The following is a 20,996-nucleotide window of genomic DNA, read 5'->3' as shown; positions in this document are numbered from 1 at the left end:
GTACGACCATTCACTGCTGCGCCACACATCACCCCTGAGATGTTGTCGTTGCATCATTCACTGGAGACAAAGGTAGAACTGGAAACAGGATGCACGCTTACCTCCCCCCCCCCCTTCGTCTCCTTCCCTATTCTAGCTCATATCACGTCCCGTCCTCCAAGACTGTCATCCCACACTGGCATCCTCCAGAACAGCCTGGTGAATCACCCTGCATCCACAGGCTAATCACAGCTGAGCCATGTTGTAACAATTACACAAACAGGCACGGATGCACACCCCTGCACACACACTCCTCCGTGAACCTACATTTCATTTAGGCACAGAGCAGCCTGTATAAAAGCTAGAGATGGCCACTTATATGCTTTCATGATATAATTGCCAAGTATTTGTATATAACCACTAATCAACTACATATCAGGGCTGAATCCACCATTTACACTGGCTGACATGCCTCATGAGCACGAGTATGTAGTCCTCTGCAGCAAAGTAAATTTAATCCCAACCAAAATAAACTGAATTGAACAGATCTGAAGTGATGTTTAAGAGGAAACAGCTGGAAACCCCCTCTGTTCAATCCGACCGAAGCCTAATGAGCGGCTGATGCTGACACTTAGCGGGAACCTCTGTTTGGAGAATGTTCCTGAATTGCTTGTGCTCTCGAGAGCCTCTCGATCGGCTTAAAGGTCAGGTTGAATACAAATCACGCAGACACCCTGCTCGTCCTTCCACTGATCTAACGCACCCCACGGAGGCGCGGAGCGCACAGCGACCCGGCCTTCCTCCGGCTCCATCTGGCCCATTACGCACGACAAGAGCCATCGCTCGCGCCAGGAGACCTAATAAATCAACCAGAGGATCAGCTTGGTCCTGTCCCCTTGTTTTCCATTCTAATCACGATAAATAATAGCCGCGATGGCGCTCAGATTGTTTGTGACATCGTCGTTTGCATGTTCTCAGGCGTCGCCCAGCGAACGGAGCTCTCGAGTGGGCGGCGAGGAAATCGAGGGAGCGGTGGGAAACAACGCAGACCCGTTCACGCGCCGAATCCTATATTTGTGGTATAAACACAGCGCTGCTCCTTATGGTCCCGACAAAGAGACAGTGAAGGCGATTTTTCCAGTAATCACTTCTTGTCCTCGCTCATAATTCCTCTTCAGCCTGTGTTCACACTCCCACCATCCTCTCCCCCCGTGGGCTACGCCTGCAGTAGTAGCCAAATGACACGCTCGTCATGGCGTTAGGGCGATAATGTCAAGTAGGTGTGAGCACTGTGTGTGTGTGTGCGTGTGTGCGTGTGTGCGTGTGTGTGTGTGTGTGTGTGTGCGTGTGTGTGTGTGTGTGCGTGTGTGTGTGTGTGTGTGTGTGTGTGTGTGTGTCTGCCATTTATTCTGTCCTGCCAGATGGAAAACTTCGCTGCATTGCCTGACGTGACAAACAGTGACATGCTGCTCAGTACTGCAGGTAAAACAAGCGGCCCTGAACCGAGGTGCGACCGACTGTCTGCAAGTCACACCTCCACCCCAGCTACTATTAATACCTATGAGCAAGAATTAAGACGAGCTATTACAGGACGGGGCGACGCTAAAATGTCCTCAGGTGCTGTGTAATTGAGAAGGAAAATCACTGGCTGCTCCCAGCAGAAGTAAAAGGCCACCAGGAACGGTAGTTGTGGAAAACTGCATTTCCCACGAGGCCACGGTGGAGTCGGGGCGCGGGCGAGCAGCTGCGCGGCATCGTCAATAAGTCCCAGTCTGCTGGCTTCCACCAAGCTGTGAGTGCTTGACAGCCCTACAAGCAAACACATCAACGGGCAGTCGGGCAACAGACAGCTGTGCAGAAGACGGCCGCGTGCTCGTGATGACCAAATTATGCTCATGAAGGCTGTTTGTCGGCGTGACGTGAACCTTCATTTTAGGGAACATGCTGCGCGGTCGTTCCTTCTCCTTCAGCATCTTTGAGCCGAAGACAGGAGGTGCGGTGAAACGCGCAGCGGTTGTCGCGGGACGCGTTTCATTACTTTAATTCGTCCTTGCATTGACATTGGCTGATGCTAATGAGTGTTATTTTCTGTGGTGTGGGTCCAGCTGGGCGCTAAAAGCAGAGGGGGTATTTAAGTCCCCTCCTGACACGAAGCCAATACAGTGCGTCCCCGGGGCCCGTGCTCAGTGCACGGCACCGACGAGGACAGGATAACTTCAGCTTTACTCTTAATGCACAGCCACTGACGGGAAAGGTCGCCTGGGGAGGAAGCTGGTCGCCGGAGAGATGGGACTCTGTGTTCCATCCGATGAGAGCGGCAGCCACTGAGCAAATATAATGCAGGCGATAGTGGAGTCACTCAATTGTGCTCCCGCTCTCCCGTGACAGTGTGAATTAACAGTTTGGCAGCCTGTTGCACGTCCAAAGGCAAAATGAGACCTATGATTGCTTTCAATCACAGGTCTCGTTTAGCTGTTGTTCACCTGCGCCATTTGTGGGAGGCTGTGGTCAAAGGTCAGGCGCGGTGATCGGGTGAGACGACAGGTTGACTCACCTGCAGAGAGGCAGCGACACGGCACACAGGCACACATACAGTACAGAGTCATACATGGAGTCAGGTCACGCGCTCCAGCGCCGGTGACCTTTTTATAGAGAGTGAAGGGAGATGACTTTGGCCGGGTTATGGCCCAGTCAATAATCTCACCTCTAGCTGGAGGCGAGAGTTCGCAGTGTGCCGGGTTTTTACTGCCTGCGCTGTCCAGACAGGTAATAAAGTGGTTTTTACAAGCAGCCTTTAACTGAATTAGGCAAAGGTAGAGACCTGAATAATTCACTTATGACAAACAGAGTCCGTGGCGTCGCTTGATACAGTGGGTGTATGTTTGTGTGTGTGTGTGTGGGGGGGGGGGGGGGGGGGGGGGGGGTTTGTAATAGTCATGTAAACTTGGTGATGAGATGTGATGCGACTCATAACAGGGATCCTGGGACCAGACTGCTTCACTGTCACCCGGCTGTCATTTCACTGACATCCAGTTAAAGTTGCACTTGTCCTCCCAATACTTTAATTACACCCTCAATAATGCCCCCCCCCCACACACACACACCGGTATCAACTCTATCCTGTATCCTTAGGCAAATACAGTTGACTCTGACTTGGATTAGATTTTATAATGCCACCCACATGATACATCTGGAGCATCCAAGAGCTCTTTGTCTTGGTTGATGTCACCAGCAACAAGCGGGTGTTGTGGGCAGATAGGGACTGTAGGCCTGTATGCATATGCACAGGCTTCACAAATTGCTCCTCAATAGCATTACCGCTGAGTCGCTCTTCCCTCACTCCCACTCTGCTTTTTCCTGCACTGTTCTCTCTGCACTTTCTTGGTTCCGTCGTATCCCTAAAACGCGTGTTCCCACTCGTGTCACCGTGCTTAAGCTGTGTCAAGTGGAAAGAGTGTGTGTGTGTGTGTGTGTGTGTGTGTGTGTGTGTGTGTGTGTGTGTGTATATGTGTGTGTGTGTGTGTGTGTGTGTGTGTGTGTGTGTGTGTGTGTGTGTGTGTGTGTGTGTGTATATATGTGTGTGTGTGTGTGTGTGTGTGTGTGTGTGTGTGTGTGTGTGTGTGTGTGTGTGTGTGTGTGTGTGCTTTGAGCGTGAGCATGTGCCTGGACCCGTTTTTAGAAAAGCAGTAACTAAAACACAACTTTCAACACAGATGGTGAACGGGATACAGCCATAAATTACAAGTCAGAGGAAAAGGAGGTCAGAGAAAGTGAACGCTGAGGGGGCGGAGGAATCAGAGGTGCAAAGCAAAATGTTTGGCACAACACCGACTAATAACCTTCACGACCATGGAAGACCTTGATGACGATGATCGCAAAATACCAGATAGCGATTAGATAAAAATACCAAAGTGGAAGGAGTGGGACCTGTGCAGCTCCAGCAGGAGGTGGACGTGAAGCGTGCGACAGTACGGAACTGAGCGCATTGATCTCCTCTGATGGAAGCTGCAGTCTAACAAACTGTACAGTGTGAACCAGGTGATATGCACAAGGCCACGCAGCTTCAGTTCGTATTATTCTGCAGAGGTGGAGGTGACACACTGTAACACTACTGTACATAAAAACAAAGCAGGGTGTTGTAAATGGACCTTCACTGCTTAATGTTCTTATTACTGGAGGCCGGGCTGCAGGAGAAGCAGGTTCAAGGTCAGACCTGATGGTTAGTCCTCAGCCTGTGTTACGTTAGTGGCTTGTCTCGCATCTGATTTATGGCCAGTTTGTGGATTTATTTATACATTTGCCAAACGTGTGTTCTGCCCTGATGTTTAACTGATCTGGGACCTGCTAGTTTATCATCAAGCCTCTCCTGCCTCTACCTCAGCTGATAAAATATCTTTTTAAATTAATTTGATTTGATTAAATAATGAATTGCAAGTTGTAATTATTCTTTTTTCACTAACATCTTCTCAAATGGAGCATATGACAATAAAGGGCCGAGAGGTAGAACCTAGTAAAGGCTCAGTCCGTCTGATAATGCCCATGCTGAAAACAAGCAGTAAAGATTTGTTGTGAGGCGCTGATTTATTGTGGCTCCAAACTCTGCTCGCAGCAAATAAAGCAGGTTATATAGAAGCAATTTAGTGGCCCTGAACCTGGAGTAATGTTAGTCATGGTCGAGCGGGTTCTACAGCTCACGGGCTCATTACTGGGGTGGACCCTAGTTTACCTCCAGAGTATCAACAGCCACCAACTGGACTGATGAGTAATAGGCTGCTCGTGGCTGTGAAGCAGTTCTAACGCGCTAAAGCTCCGGGGCCATTGAACTGGAGAAATTCATTCAGCTTGGAAGTTTCTGGAATATATATGTAACAGCGATTTGTTGCTGTGTGACACCGCGGGGAGAAAAGTGAGAAGGCGGCTTAGAGGAGACGGGGAAAGGTGCAAAGCTCCCTCTGCCACCGTGAACACGGAGCGCATCAGAAAACGCGCCGAGCGTCATATTTCCCTCAATCCTGTCAGATGTGGCGCCTTCACAGTTCCCGTACATAGATATGTCATTTAGCAGCACGGGCTACGATGGTGCCCAGGCAGCGGATGAGTTAGCGTCTCGGAGCTGTGTTTTTGAATTGTTGGTAATACACAGTCTGACTGTAATCTATTATTGATGTGAGCTGGATGTGAGGCAGAGGCACTTACAAATTGGAACAGAAGACGGCGGCGGAAGACGCGTTGAGGCTTTCTTTCATATGAAAGTCATCCATTTCAATCTGACCAGTTAATTCAGGCTGAGCTGAGGGAGAAAATTATGGCAGCGACGCTGATAGATTATGTGACAGCTTAGGATCATACATACTGTATTAAGTCCTTATCGGAACATCAGGAGAAATAAATGCAAGTAAAGCTTTATCTTTATCAGCCATTTGGTTGGAATAAGAGTAGATAATATTCCTTCAGTTCCCACTGAAATCACGCCGAGGCACCTCTTTAACTGCATGACTTAGTAGATGAATGGGTGCAGAGCAACGTGGTAATTTCAGTCCCTACAATACAGGCCATCGCAAATGTATAATAATAATGTCATACATTATTCAACAAACCACTATTTTTATCTGAACAGGATAATAACAAAGTGTGGAAGTGTGATTCGGTTTATGCCTCCATTATACGCTGACAAGCGAATAAATATTTGGTTGTCACGTATTCATTATTTTATTACAGGATGTCATTTTGACGCTGTTATTCCGCTCTTAGTGAAGTTGAGTTCCACTTCCTGCCTGTTTACCAGCGTGCATTATTAGCATAAAGCAGATAACGGTGCATTTGTAAAACGCCGGCTTTATTGTGTTGTTCACACTTAAATGTAATTGTTCCATAAATATTACATTTAGTTTAAAATAGCATGTGTGATTTTCTTTCTATACAATGCAGAGTTGATTAAATCAGAACTATAGGAAGAAAAACCCAGAGATTAATTTTTGTTCCTGCTGGAAGCTGGATGATTATAGGCGACACCAGGCGTGCGTGGCATGATGTCTTACTGGTCCCACTCCATCCCGGCCTGTCACCGGGCTGATGGATCTTAGCCCTCGTCTGAGAGCAGACAGAACGTGGGCGGCAGCCCTCCTCCCCCCCCCCCGCTGCGAGGCAGCCTCTGTGACGGCGCCGCGGAGCCGCGGGGAGTCGCACGGGGCCCGAGCCGGCGGAGCTCACCGCGGTCCGGGGGAGGCGGGGCAGGCGGGGGGTGTGGGGGGACCCTCTCCTCACACCACACGGGCCCGTCGTCTGTCAGGACCTCACACACACGGGGCTCCGGTGAAGGGCCGGATCGGAGCTGTGGCTCCAAACAGCCAAAACCCAGCAATCCTGGAGTGAAGAGTGAGCTCCAAACAGGAGATGAAATGGGGCGACGTCCAAGAACGGCGTGCGAGCAAACATGTATTTGTTTAGAGGACTCGTGTATTTTGTCCCACATCACTGGACTCTGTCCCCTGGTGCCGTAAGAGATAATGAAGTTTGAATAAAACAAGCGGAATCGTTCCGCTGTTTTATAGTGAATAAAGATGTCTGACTGTGTCGACCTATTTACCCCAAGCAATTATCAAATCTCTGGTGAACTCTCCGCCGCTGGAATAAAGAGAAACCGGCGCGTGTCTGGATGAAAGGAAAAACGTATTAATCAGTGTAAGACACCTGATGCAGCATAAATGGTATGAGAGCAAAAAGCGGCGAGCGATTTTATCCTGTCCTGAGTCTGTGCATCTGAGCCAGGGAGGAACGCTGAAACGGTGCCGACCGCGGCCGGTAAATAAAATACGGGAGCGGGACAAAATGCGGATAGATGCAACTTGACATCCTCGGTATCATGAGCTGACTGGAAGCAACATTTTGCGGCTGCACACAGATTCCGCCTCCGAGGGGACGGACCTCAGAGACGGCCGAGCGACATGTGAGGATTAGCCTAACAGCAGCTCCGCGGCCGCAAAGAGGCCAGAGCCCGGGATCCGGTGCAGGGCGGGGGTGGGGGTTGGAGGGGGGAGGGGGGGGGGTTTAGGCTGTGAGCTTTGCACCCACAGCTTCTAAGGCGATGGCCTCCCTACCTCAGTGGGAGCACAAGGATGCGGCGTGGCAGCTCTGCTGAGTGGACACCGCTCCAGTTCCGCCTGTCCAATTAGCCATTTCTTCTCCCCCCGAGGACCGGTCCCTTTCTGCTTGGCTGCGCGCGGCCCACATCACCTCGCCGAGCGCCACCTCCGCGCGCGGCCTCCTGATGCCTGGCGCCGAGCGGAGGAAGTAGCCGCTCACGTCGGAAACAAACGCGCGACTTTTAAGTTCGAGAGCGCGCTGACTTCTGAAGGCTCCTGATCAAAGGGCTCCTTCAGCTCACTTGTCACTTTTACTGAGTGGCGCCGTTTTCAATGCAATTTATCACCTCTTCTTCCCCAGTCAAAACATAATAAGGATCCCCAAACGGCACAAGGAAATTGCTTCCTTATTGCACTTTCGCATGGACCCGTCTTTTCCCACCTTCAGAATGCGTCGCCTCCTGGAGCATTCGACGCTGCGAGTTTTGTTTTGTTCCAGGAGGATGAATTGGATTTCCTGAGCGCTGATAGTTGGATGTAGTGCAGGATTCTCTCCCTCTAATGATGCTTCTTTTTCTCCAGAGCTGTAGCGGTGACGATCTGCATATCTCCCTGATACCAGAACACAGAGTCTTTCCGTCCTTTTATTCCTGCCTCACAGGCCTTCGCTTCTAAAAGGCGATTTCCATTCCGTGAGGGGAGCGCAAACGTGCCGTAACGCGCTGCACTTTATTTGGAGGCTTTTTACTCCCTCAGCGCTCATGACTGACACCGATCATAAACCAAACCCCTCCCCCTCGGCGTCCCCGTGACCTTCAGTGCAAACACAGGATGCGGGACCCTGATGCTGACGCTTCTCCGACCCCTTCACAAACCAGCGCGTCCATCACTGAGTCATTTAGCAGTGAGACGGCTCTTTATTTAAAACCTCTCCGCTGCCTCGGTGTATGATGCACTCAACTTTATTGACCTCTCTGTGAATGTACAGTAGGAGGATATAGCCTGTGTCTATTTTAGATTGTCTATGAATAGAGATATTCACCATTCAGATGATGGATGTGTTTCTCTGCCCTTTCACGGTAAAGAGGGAACGATGCAGGCTCATCATTAACGTTGCACATTATTGCTCAGATGATAGCTGCAACTTGAGCTAAACTAGCACTAGCTTGAAGCTTCACATCATTTTGGTCTGGTCTGGTCCGGTCCGGTCTGATCTGGTCGTCTCACTCTCTCCAAACCACCAAACCTAATGGCCGCGCAGAAGTTGCTGATTGGTTGAGAGGGCACAGATTCTGGGACATTATTCAATTTAAAATAGTTGGGAAAAGTTAGGCTCGCTCGCTTTTAACATCCAGAACAAAATCAATCAAGGCGGATGGAGTGTAGTCTGGGGCAGCCGCTGCTGTCAGGAGATAAGCTCACGTAGGACGGGACTTTCAGATGTTTAGGATCGTTATCTTAGACGGTGCAGGTGGGAGGACTTCCATCAACCACAGAGAGTTCCCTTCCTACTGGCACCTACTCCAAATGACTCCTGGTTGATTGGAGCAGCTACATCAGAGGCCACGTTGTGGGGCCCAGAATAATAGAGTTTATTATAAATAAAATAAGTTTAAATAAAATAAGCCAGACACACGCTGGCTCTTAGCTACTACTACTGTACAAAATTTACATGATATAACAATATTATTCTGTGAATATTATGTGAATTGTAAATAATAAAGATGTAGGCAACAATAAAGAAAGTAAGTATAAATGTATTAATAAACTATATTAAAACTGAAAATTGCAAGCATGCTGGCCATTTTAAATATTTTTAAGTATTAAGAATGAAATCAATACAATCAACATAAAATTGTGAGTCTGAGACAACATTGATTTAGTTGCTGCAAAATTGGTCCACCTTCAGCTGTTCCTGCATCAAATCTGTTTACATTCGTCCGCGTCTCTGCATCCACATCCAAGGTTTTCCTCCGTGTCTTTCCCCCTTTCCAGTGGAAAAGCAAACGCGTTGTTGTTTGTACAGAACCCACCGTGCCGTCATCAGCTCCTGAACGACTGTTTACCACCACAAGTGCCATTGCCGTGTACCTGGCAGTAGGCCGGTGGTCAGCTGTTTCCTGCGTGACGCCTCTTTTCGCAGTGTACAGTAAGTGGCCTCAGGTGTCACATTGACCTCAAAACAGTGGAAGCTGTGGGAAAACTCGAGGATACAAAGCTGACGGCACTGGGCTTCTCCACGTTAAACACGTCTACACAGCACTCTTCCTCCTTTTTAAGCTCATTTGCTCCCAGAGGCCACGGCGAGGTGCGTAATAAAGCCAAGATATGAGGAAGGAGCGAGATGAAAAGGCCAGTTGTGACAGGGAAGGATGGCAGACGGCAAGTGGGGAGAAGACGAACCAGCTGCTGAGAGGAGAGCACGACTTTTGGTCTGTGTTAGTCACTCAGCGGTGTAAAAAATGCAGCCTGACACTCGTTTATCACTGTATATTTAGGAATGGCAATTGTTAGAAGGAAATCATGCATTTGAATACATTAGCACCCTCCCCACTGTGCAAATATCAAAGCTCAATGAGGCTTTATATGCTTGTCCTCCAAAGTGAAGGCCGTTCAGTTGTTGGGATTTAGAGAACGTGCAGACTGAAATGCAGAGTGATGCGTTCACTGTCAGCATCTCAGCGGCAGGTAAACACATACACATACATGTGACTGCTCTGTTTCCCACAGCCTCTCTCTCTCTCTCTCTCTCTCTCTCTCTCTCTCTCTCTCTCTCTCTCTCTCTCTCTCACACACACACACACACACACACACACACACACACACACACATGTGCCACAATAGATGATGTTTTTTTACGGCTCCATTCCAGGGCCACCTCTCTCACTGGGCATCCACTGATACCCATTAATCATGAGCTCTCTTGTATTGTCAGCCCAGCCTCCCCTCTCCTCAGCAACCCCCCCCCCCCCCCCCACACACACACACTCTCTCCCATCACTTTCAGCCTGTCAGTTAACAAGCTGTGACACCATGACAGTGATGTGTGAGCAACTGAGTGATGCCTGGCTGCAGTATTGAAATGCTCCAGCACGAGCGCGGCGGTGATGAGATTGTATTCCTTTAGCTCTTTATGACAGAATGTGAAAATGGCAGCTCTGTCTGGATATTCAATTAAACACAGACGGACGGAGCCCAGCTGTGATTTACGGTGGCATATAATCGGTGGCGTAGTAAAAGTCCTGCGTTCTCATTCCAGCCGGAATGAGGAGCCTCTGTCCCTGCGTGCGACCAGGCCTGCTCAGATTCTGTCTTTCTGCTTCTCTTTGTTTGCACAGGCTCAGTGTCCCTCAGTGTGTTCCTGGTCTCCCTCGCAGTGACAGTGTGCGCTGTTTGGCTGGTGGCTCTTTGTGGCGTCTGTGGTTGGTGTCAACGCAAGCTGGTGAGTTTACACACATGGTCGCACACACTCCACTAAGAGCTATAGCGTAGCCTCCGGCCGCGTTTCTATCATGCCTCTGTCTTATCGCCTTTAATAATTGGGGGCCCTCAATAAACATTGTCTTCTGTCCAATGTTAAACTGTACTGGAGAAACGAACAGCACGTGTGGAACTGAGAATGTGCTGTTGTAAGATACTTTGGTAGAGAACACCATCTTTTCCCTCAATAAATTTACTTCGTCTAAAAAAATGCTAATGTATGAAAGTACGTTAAAAAGTACTGAAATGTACCAGTACTGGAAGTAGAAGTACAGTATTTCCCTGGTATAAGTACACAAACAAATACGCGGACAACGACGCTAATGTTTCCAACTAGAAGTCTATTTATAGAAATAATGCAGTTAGACAGTTAATTTAAAACATGTTAACTCATTTTCCGACATAAGTGGCCTTCAGTAACTTCACTCGTCGCCATGGCAACAGCAAGCATTTTTACAGCCATCTCAGTGGCCCCATGGAAACGTTGCAGTTTTTACACTGCGATGTGTTTAGTAGCGACGTACAGTAAATGCATTTAGATGAAGCTATTCCACCAACAAACAAGTACTTGAACTAACTTTAACTAACACTGTTAAAGGAGTTTGCGACAGGCGGCAACGGGCCAAAAGCTTTGGCAGTTAGAAGCTTAATCTGTGACAATGTATCTGCTCTGATTTGCAGATTTGCTACAGAATCTTACACTAAACCACTTGTTGGACACGTGTTGTCTCATATCTAGTAAAGTATCAAAGGACTCGGTGCAGATTTATGGCTGCGGTCATCGGGACGCACTCCAGCTAATTCACCTCTCATGCTCCTGCAGCGGCTGTAGTACATGAGAAAAGTGTGCTGACACAGCAGCGGGACGAGCACGCTCATTTGGATGAAACAGAGCACAGATCAAGCAGACTGACCTCTGATAGAGGGCATGTCTTTGTGATAATGTGCTATGAAATGTGATTGATTAAAGGGCGGCAGCTCCTCATTAGGCGGACAGAGCTGCACGGCTGAGTGCCACTTCACTTGACTGATTTCTGTAGATTTGCATGCCTTTAGAGTTAATTAATATCTGATTCATCCTGTGCTTGTTTAACCCTCGAACACAGGTCACCTATTTCAAATTTAATGTTGGGCCGACTCTCGCCGGCTTCCTTGCGCTCGCCGCTCCACAGGGGGCGGGTTGTGTTCTCACACACCTGGCCGCATTATGACTTCGCTTTGTCGGAATCACCGGCGACGTGGCGGCACCTCGATTACTCGCTGATGCCATTATGACACGCGGGAACCTGGGGGGGAAATGGTCTGTGCTGAAACGGGAAAGTGGTACAACGCATTCTATTGTTTGCCTCACTGGAACATCTTGTTATATTTGATATTCCACTTTAAAGTAAATGGAGCAGTGAATGACTCCTAGTTTCCTGCTGTGGATGGAGGAGTTCCGCTGCCAGCACCTTTCAAAGTCCCTGAAGTCCACTGGGGAGCACTGCTGTAAATGGATCTCATCTCCATCCGGTGCCGGTGCCGGGTCAGCGTGCTGATGGGTCGGCCTCGTGACCCAAGACGTCGCTATCAACCACATTCTCTCGCAAAATATGCCTTTCTCCTATCTCAGCGGACGCTCTGTTGCCTTATTCTAATTTCATATCAGCACAGGATGTTTGTGTGTGTGTGCGTGTGTGTGTGTGTGTGTGTGTGTGTGTGTTGGGGGGGTGTAGTGCAGAGCGGCTTTAAGGTGTTAATTAAAGCCTTTGTAGTCTCGGACCACTTGCTTTGGAGAAACCTGTCAGCTGTGCACTGGTGTGAAGCCGCATTAAACACATCTGTTTAATGTATGAAATAATAACGCGGGACTGAGATTAATGGCATTTGTGTAATGATAAACTGCTTTTCAGCCAAGCGTACATACAGCTAATCTTGTTAAAAATAATTCTCACGTTAATATAATCATTTATAAGAAGTGTATGTGGTTTACAGTCTCCTCTCACTCCTCTTGATGTCTTCATTCCTCTGGTTTTCCATCCTAGCTGTACAGTATGTGCCCTGATTATTTGATTACTGTGTGTATAGTGTATAATTTGCATTACATGGCTACTTTCAGGCCCCTTATTATGCAAATTACACCTTGCATTCTCTCAATGCGTACAGGTTAATTTTCTATACAGAGCATTTATTGGCTAAGAACTGCTCAACAGTTATTGTTCATTTTCCGCGTAAAGCTGCCACGGGCCAGTCCACGTCCGCGACTTTCATTTTTGATATTTCCGACCGGACTCTTTGACAGTGTCAGCTTTCATAAGGACAAATGTTTGCCTAAAGCTTCACGTGTCAGTTGCGACTGGGCCCATGCCAGTTTTGGTTATGATTCATAGGTTAATAGACAAGACATTTTGGGTGAGTGTTGCTTTGGGTGTTTTAGCTTTGGCAACCAGTGTGAAGGGTTTTATTTTAAAAGTCCTCATGTGCAGTCATCCCGAAGCCTCCCTCCTGCTCGGCTTCCTGTTATCCCACCCCCCTGGAAACACAGTCAACGCTGCCGTCTCCTCCTGCTGCCTGCTAAGTCTGTTTACTTATTGCTGTTTATAGATGCATCCGCATGAAATTTTTAGAATACGTGCTAAGCTAATGTAATATTTATGCGCAACAGTACTTCCATACCCAGATTCTACAGCACTGTTCTCCTCTATTGATTGTTTTATGTCTTTATAATACTTTAAAACAACTAGTAATTGGAGCTGAGGGTGGTAATAAGAGGAAGGGGACTGGGATGCAGTGGGTGGTTGCTAAGTGGCTGAGCCGTGGCGCTGTTGGCTGTCAGCAGGGGCCTGTGTTGTCGGCGTTGGGTGGGATTTTCTCATATCAGAGGTGGTGCAGCTAACATCTGTTAGAGCAGCCGCGGCTGTTTGGCATTCAGAACCCCTCTGCCTGCTCCTGTGAGCCCGGCGCCGTTTGATCCGTAACACAGTTGTGAGCGCAGCTGAGATTGGACCCGACCAGATTCACAGCCCGATCCAATCCCTGTTGGGCTTGTATCAACAACCTTTGGTATTTTGGTGGCATTAAGTGGGAGTTAGGCTTCCCACAGCTGTTGGGAGGATCCTGGTAATTACACCGGTCACATGAGGCAGAAGATGTTGAAGTCAATCAGTGCAGAATTTTAAAGACAGCCTCTTCGTCATCGCTGGGATTGTTGAGGGATCATTGATCACATGACAGTATCGGTCCGAGCCCTGGAACGGACGTTCAGGTCACTGGAGCGGTGCCGCGTGCGGCTCCACGTCAACAGCACAGGTACCAGAACGTTTTGACAGATGCGATGATCGTCCGATCACTCGATGATGGAGCGGCGAGCGAGCGTTTTAATAGTGCACTCCTCTCTAATTATGATGTGATGCGGGTAATACTGAGCGAGCGTGTAGACTCTCGCTGCCTGCTAATTCACAGCAAACAAACACAGCTGGGTGTTGGGAGGCAGCGCTCTGCCAACTGAGACAGGCAGAGTGGTAGGTTCCCTCTCATGTCTGGATTCATCATCAAAAAAAAAACACCCCAGCAGCACCCTGGCCGGTCGAAAATCACTATTTTCTCACTTATCTGTGTTGCCAAAAAGGACCGGAAATCTGGTCTCAGCACATACGAAGCCACGTGCTCCCTCACCTTTCGAGGGCCTTCTTGGCAGGTGTTAATTGCCGTTGTCATGGTAACGGTAGTAAACAAGAGTTAATTGTGGCCTTGCTTAAATATAATGAGATATTGTTCTGTTTTTTATTGACCCAGAGAAAATGGTCAAACTAATTGAGAGGTGAGATAATCAACCGCAGTGATTTCAGGGCGACGCCTCCGCACATCTGCTGAATCAGGCTCCATCGGTGTCTTTTGTCGCCGCGTCCTGATTGGGTTTGATTGTTACGTGTTAAGTGTTAGTGCAACAGTATTTTTTGACCAAGTCGAGGCTTGCTGCAATTTTTATGTCTCATAATTGGTTCATTATATCAACTGGAGCTATTTTGAACCCGTGGCTCGGAGCCAGACAGCACTGAATACTGTAATCGCGTGAAACCCCTTTGTCGCGTAACAAAAGCCCGGCTGCCTTAAATTAAACCGGAGCTTTTTTAAGGGCGCTCGTGTAGTGGATAAAGGGGAAATTGCTCACTTTTACGCTGTGGTATTGAGCAGATTTTCTTCATTATTCCTTGCCTTATGTCCGAGGAGCTGGCAAAATGATCAGCATGGAGGGAAGGTGTGTGTGTGTGTGTGTGTGTGTGTGTGTGTGTGTGTGTGTGTGTGTGTGTGTGTGTGTGTGATAGTAATGGTTGTGGGATTCGGGGCCCGTTGCTGCATGTTCCTTGTTTTCACATCCTATTCATCGGAGGCCTCCTGTCACTCACCTTTCCCACATGTCCCTCCAGTCTCTTTGTCTCACATTCTGTCCTGCACTGTCCTTGTTTTTTTTTTTTCCTCCTGCCGGCTGCCCGTTTCTTTTTTTAATTTCATTTCTATTTTTGGCTTTCACCTCTCTCTCTGTGCTGGACTCTCACTCGCCCGCTGTGTCTTCCCACCTTCCTGAAAATTTTACGATAGCACTGAATGATACATGAGTTTCCTTTAAAAGCTTGTCCTCGCCTGACAGAAATTCAAATGGTTTTGCCTCCTCAGAAATTGTTTTGCAGGTAATACAGTATTTATTGTTGAGCTGTGCTCATGTATATCATCTTAGGCTGTGATTGGTCTGTTCTGAGGTATATAAATGGCAAAGGCATCATTATAATGTACAGTATATGTCATTCTAAACCTGGTGATGTGTTGCTATACAGCACTGCTGTGTCTACAGCTTATCAGGACATCAGTGTGTAAATTACAGACACACCTTTGGTAAACAGCTGCTCACCTGCTGTATTTGTCCCTGTAGTATCTGTGTTCCATCATTTGTGGACTTTCCTATTTCTCCTTTGTGCTGATTAAACAACAGAGGAGCAGCTTTGCTTCCTCGTTGGCGATCACTGTCGCCCTGTAGGAATCGTGCCGGCTCTGGTTTAGTCCAGCGGTCGGTGTTGGAGTAGGATGGAGTCACCGTGAGATTATCTCTGTTACCTCAGTGATCGACAGTCAGCAGAATTATCTCCTCACAAGCTTCAACTTAGAAACTGAGCGCAGGCATCAGCGATAGATCCCAGTCAGCCAGCTTAGTGCTGTGAACCATGGCTTTGCATTCATCTAGCACATACTGTATACTGTGATGTACACGTGTGGTGCAGCAGGCTGCTACTTTGGAGGAGTGCTCTGCTGAACACCTGTGCTATGAAGCCATGCAGCGATGCCGCGCTTTACGGATGCTGTGACAGTAATGTGATGGAAATGCTTTTCCCCAATCATTCCGGATTTGAAGAAGCTCCACTTCACGTCCCTGCTCCCGTGAATGATGGTTCGCTCGGCCCGGTGCCACACGTCGGGGTCTCTCTCCCAATCTGTGGGGGAAAAAAGGGTTCGGCCGTGCTGACCGGTGACCGCTGGCCAAAAACGGGGAGCGGCTTGTTGTTGAGCGAGTTGGACTCCAGAAACGGCCAAAGGCTCAGTCCATGCTCACTGCCCCTCAGCCCCCCCCCCCCTCGTAGCGGCGTGTCAGCACAGATTACCTGCATTGTGACGCGTGAGGAACACCTTTACCTGTAATGAGCTTTTCCAGTGGGCAGACTCCCCTTCTCCAAGCCCTTAAATTGCCATTATCTCCATGGTTACGGCAGGTTGCGCTGCAGCTGACTTTTCCAGAGGCTTCCCTCCACTACACAACAGATCCCCTCGAAGAGGCAATTGCCGTGTAAATTTCAGGCTGGCGTGGATGATAATCGCCGCCAGGAATGGCTCTCCGCGGCAGATTTGATTTGACTTTGATGAGTGTAATCAGGAGAGCATCAGGTAAAGGACTGATGGCCGGGTGTTCCTGAGATAATGGGAGAGGCATTTACACTTGAAATTAGCGCAGCGCAAACACGGCGTCCGAGGCCTAACCTTCTGCTTCCCTCCCTCCGCTCGGCTCAAGGGGAAGAGGAACAAGCCGGGCGTGGAGACGGCCGACACTCCAGACTCATCGCGCGGGCGAGGGGAGAAGAAAGCCATCAAGTAAGTGCCTGGCAACAGGTCGGGGTAGAACAATCGGCTGGTGATTAACTCTGTTTGGGCCGTCCATTAATCCCTCGGCGTTCGCCACACAAACAAGGCAGCGAGTGGGGGCCTGCTGTGTTATCTTGAAAAGCACAATTTCCCCACGACGCCGTGTAGCGATTTAATCAGGGTAGATTCAATCTGCATTATCGTACCTGTGGAGCCCGCTCCGGCTCCTCACCCCGCGGGCTGTTGAGCGCAGGCCTTTAGTTTAAGTAAAGGCGGGCGGATCCGAGTGCCGGGAGGACCTTCGTCTAACGTTTCTTCCAGGGCTCAAACTCAGATTAAGCTATTTTGTGTTGTGGATGAACAGGACCATAGGTCAGAGCCTGCAAATGTCAGCTTTGTATTGCTAAGTACAACACTGTGCCTGTGTTAACCTGCTCATCACTTCCTCTCTTCTGTAGCCGCTGTCGCCTCGCCTCATTCTGGGTGTCTGTGTTTCCTCTTTCCTTTCCCGCGCGTACGGATTCAGGCGCTAACGACGAGCCATGTGACCGTATTCTGACTCCTAATTTGTGCATCTTCCCCCTCGCCGGCCGGCCGGCTCCAGCGGCGTTCGCGTGCGCTGTTCATTCCAGCTTCCAGCTGCCTCTCTCTCTGTGCGCTGCCGCTGTGTGACGTGTATGACATCAGTGACGCTGCTCACCTTTTTCCTCCTCCGCTCCGACTGTCTGTGGTCTAAATCTCTGCCTGTGTCCCGTGTTGTTTGTGCGCTGCCGCCGCTCGCTGCAGAGGATGGAGGCCCCGACGTCTCGGTGCTGCCTCGAATGTGGTGCCGCTCTAGATGAACAGAATGTAATGACATCCTGTATGCGCTCATCGGGTTTTAACCTCCTCTTTCTTTTCTTGCTGCATACTGTATGTGTGTGTCTCTGCTGCAGCGCATTGCTTGATGAGAAGCTTCTGTGAATGCCTTTCCCTCCCAGGCTTCTCCCCCGTTTTTATTATTTTATTTAAGAATCTCGCTCCCGTCCATTCGGACCTGTTCTGTTTAAAGCTCCCGTTCCGTGCAGCTACTGTAGGAGGCCGACCGTCTCCGCCCGCCGAGCCCCGGCGTCGCCTCCAGCAGCGGGAGCAGCTGTAGCGAACGGTTGGTTGGTGCCGAGGCTGTCCACAGTTGTGTTGCACTGACCTGTCTCTCTCTTTGGCCACAGTGATCTAGACAGAGACTTTTGGAATAACAATGACAGCAGCACAGTGCAGCAGAGGTGGAGCTCCTATCCGCCCAAGGAGTTCGTACTAAACATTTCTCCCTATGCCCCATATGGAGATCCTCGCCTCACACTCAAGTGAGTCTTGGTCCAAGGCTGGTAAGAGACCTCCCCCTGAGCAGGGCTGTAACGAGGCAGGGGCACCGTCACCCCCTTCTTCCTCCTCCTCTTTCTCTCGCTCGCCTCCTTCCTTCCATTTGCCTCCCTGCCTGACTCCCTCCCCGCTCCATCCCTCCTATTGCAGCCAGCGCCATCAAATTGAACCATTGAATGCTTTCGCCAGGCCGCTTATTAAATCCACCTAGTTTCGTAATCTCGATTATTTCCTCCTCTGCTAATTCTCGTCTTGAGGAGCTGCAGGCCTTTTGGCAGCGCTCGTTCCCTAAATGTCACAGTGTGACAAAACGTACACAAACTGCACATTTCTGGACCTATTATAGATGCATAATGCATTTACATCAACAATAGTAATAACGGCAATAATAACAAGCCACCCATCGTTAGCACACTGGAGGGCATCAATGGTTACTAATGATTAGTCATAATTTGCTGTTGGAAATGTCACACACGCGCATCGCAGCCCCGGCTCTGCAGCCGCTTGGTTATTACTGTAATGGCAACGCTGCACAGCCCTGAACCCCCCCAGGCTCATAACCGATGCAGCCTCCTAATGAACACGCAGGCACCTGGTCAGACACCCCCCCCACTCCCTACAGCCCTGCAGTCCCACTAACTCTTGACCTCTAACCTTTCACCTCTCTCCCATGGGGTGTTACCATGGAGACGGACAACCCTCGCGTAGCCCCCCCCCCCTCTCCGAAAGCAGCGTGCACACTAACCCGCCTTCTGTGTGTGTGTGTGTGTGTGTGTGTGTGTGTGTGTGTGTGTGTGCGTGTGTGCGTCGTCAGAGGGTTGACCGTTACACCAGGTTTGCAGTGTGGTGCCAGTGTTCGCGTGTGCTTTACATCCATCTGTGGCTTTTTCCTGGATCCCCATCCGACTAATACCTAACACTAACACTCTGCGTCCACTGTCTGTCCCATTGGCAGATGAGGTAACGGTGTTTTTTCACTCACTGGGCACTTGAGTGTAATAAGGCACCGGCGCGGCCATGCCTGTCTCCCTCCAGGCACCGAGGGGCTCTGGGCTCAGGCATTCTGCCACCACGCACCCGCCTGATAAACTGCCTAATAACGGCTCGTCCTTAGCCATTGAGGACTGGGTGTTAAATCGCCTGGAGAGAGGAGGCTGCAGTGGCCTCATGGACGCGGTGGATATATGGATTACTGTCTGAAAACCCTGCAGATGATGGCTGCCGATCACGGGGAAACCACCTTTAGTGCCTTGTCTGGAGAAGTTCATTTTTTAACGGAAGCCTGAAGCTCGTCATTCAGTGGCCGTGAAGCTGTTTTTCAGCAGGTCACATTTCTCTCCTGTGCTGCGCCCGAGGAACTGTTTTCTGAGTAGTGCACTGGCAAAAGTATCAGCATTCAATTATGTGAAGGTACTATGAGCATACGCTTAACTAGGAGAGACGGGCGACTCCCTCCTGACTCCAAGCAGGCAGCTGGGAAATCATTTCCCGGGTGAGATTTTCCGCGATCTGCAGCTTTCAGCCCGTGACGACGCTGGGCCTCATTTATCGAAGGTTATCTTCCTGCCCCGTCGGTCTCATTCAGCCACTGCTTTATTTAGCATGTGCTACACACCTCATGCCAGCAGTTATGGCACAATTTGCACTCACCCGTCGTCCCGGGTGGATCACGTGCGCCGTAAAGACCGCTTGTAGCTCACGTCTCCTGTCACTCGGTTCACTCAGAACCAGTATCGATACTCGTACATCCCCTCCCGTGATTGATGGACTCATTTATTCATATGTTCCTACTTCTAATAAAGAGTAAAGACTTTGACCTTGCGGCTGGCGCGATAAATGAGGCCCGTGTCTCCTGTGTTGACCGTAGCTCCAGCAGTGCCGTCCGTGCTATTGTGATTGATGGCGCGTCCACATGCGCTGTCAGGTCAATTGGTCAGAATTAAACATGAAAGGTGACCTTGGAAGGGGACAAGTGTAGCACATCCAAGCCCACACTTACAAAGCAGGTGATTATGTCTTATGTGTCTCATAATTCCAGTCTCCTGGAGCAGGGGAGCCATGCATATTAATGAAATGTAGTCATGTCACCAGAGGGCACTACTGTGCTTTATTTTTGATCATCACTGCCGAATAGATGTGACATTTTACACTTAAACCAGATTTGCGATGAAATCTGAGGTGACAACTGCTCTTAAGTCATTACTGAGGATGATTTGTGTGTTGGAGGGCTTCCTCTAATTAGACCGCCCTCGTTATCTCCACCGCTGTTTCCACGGCCTTTCACCACTTCCTGTGCTCCCGTGTTAAGTGGTGATCCAGTGACAGGAAGGTCGAAGTTACACAGTGGGCTCTAAAAATAGATCGGGTAATCGATGTTTTACAGGAACATTTATTTAATCAAATGTCACTTTGGATGAGTCCCAAACGAGCAGGAGGGGCTTCATCACGAGTCATCCTCCCATCGCTGGCTGGTTCTGGTTCTGCACCCTCCACGGCCTCTGTGTGAATTCTTCTCCTCCTCCTCTTCCTCCCTGCTTCCCTCTGCTACACTCCCCCCTCTGTCTCCACACCGGGCTCAAGACCTTTTCATCTACCTACCTCTCACTTGGCCTGGAAAGCTCGACCCGCCCCCCCCCCCACATGCTCTACTGACCTGTCTCACCTCCTTAGCCGTGTGGTTGCTCTATTTTGTTCGCGTGCGCTCCTGTCTCACACTCTCTGGTCTCTCTCTCCTCTGCCTGTTGTTGCTCCCCCTCCTCTGCCCCCCCCTCTCTGCCGTGGGACCTCCGCACCCCGTCTCTCTCTCTCTCCCTCTCAGTGGGGCGGTGTCAGGGGGTCAGAAGGGGGCAGCAACTGGGCATGGGGATGATGGGGGGGGTCCTTATCGCAGTGACAGCGTGAAGAGCATGGTGACAGAGGGAGTGAAGGCCGGTGCGTGGCAGACGGTCCAGGGCCACATGCAGTCCGGAGGATTGAGAACCAGCAAGTGAG

General features: G+C 49.6%; 1 protein-coding gene across 3 annotated transcripts in view; it reads left to right on the top strand.

The window, feature by feature from the left end:
- The window catches only part of syt7a (synaptotagmin VIIa), a 58,995-nt gene that overhangs the window by 12,198 nt on the left and 25,801 nt on the right, over positions 1 to 20,996 (top strand). For 2 of the 3 annotated variants that reach the window (XM_029154576.3, XM_029154578.3), the window contains exons 2-3: positions 10,400 to 10,503; positions 16,576 to 16,655. In XM_029154576.3, coding sequence (XP_029010409.1) covers positions 10,400 to 10,503; positions 16,576 to 16,655 — 184 coding nt within the window. Of the gene's footprint in view, positions 1 to 10,399; positions 10,504 to 16,575; positions 16,656 to 17,854; positions 20,992 to 20,996 lie in introns of those variants that run through there. The other variant, XM_029154577.3, reaches the window with a different exon arrangement.

This window comes from Betta splendens, chromosome 6 (assembly GCF_900634795.4).
Source record: "Betta splendens chromosome 6, fBetSpl5.4, whole genome shotgun sequence".
NCBI classification, from domain to species: domain Eukaryota; kingdom Metazoa; phylum Chordata; class Actinopteri; order Anabantiformes; family Osphronemidae; genus Betta; species Betta splendens.
This window is presented reverse-complemented; position numbering and strand designations above follow the sequence as displayed.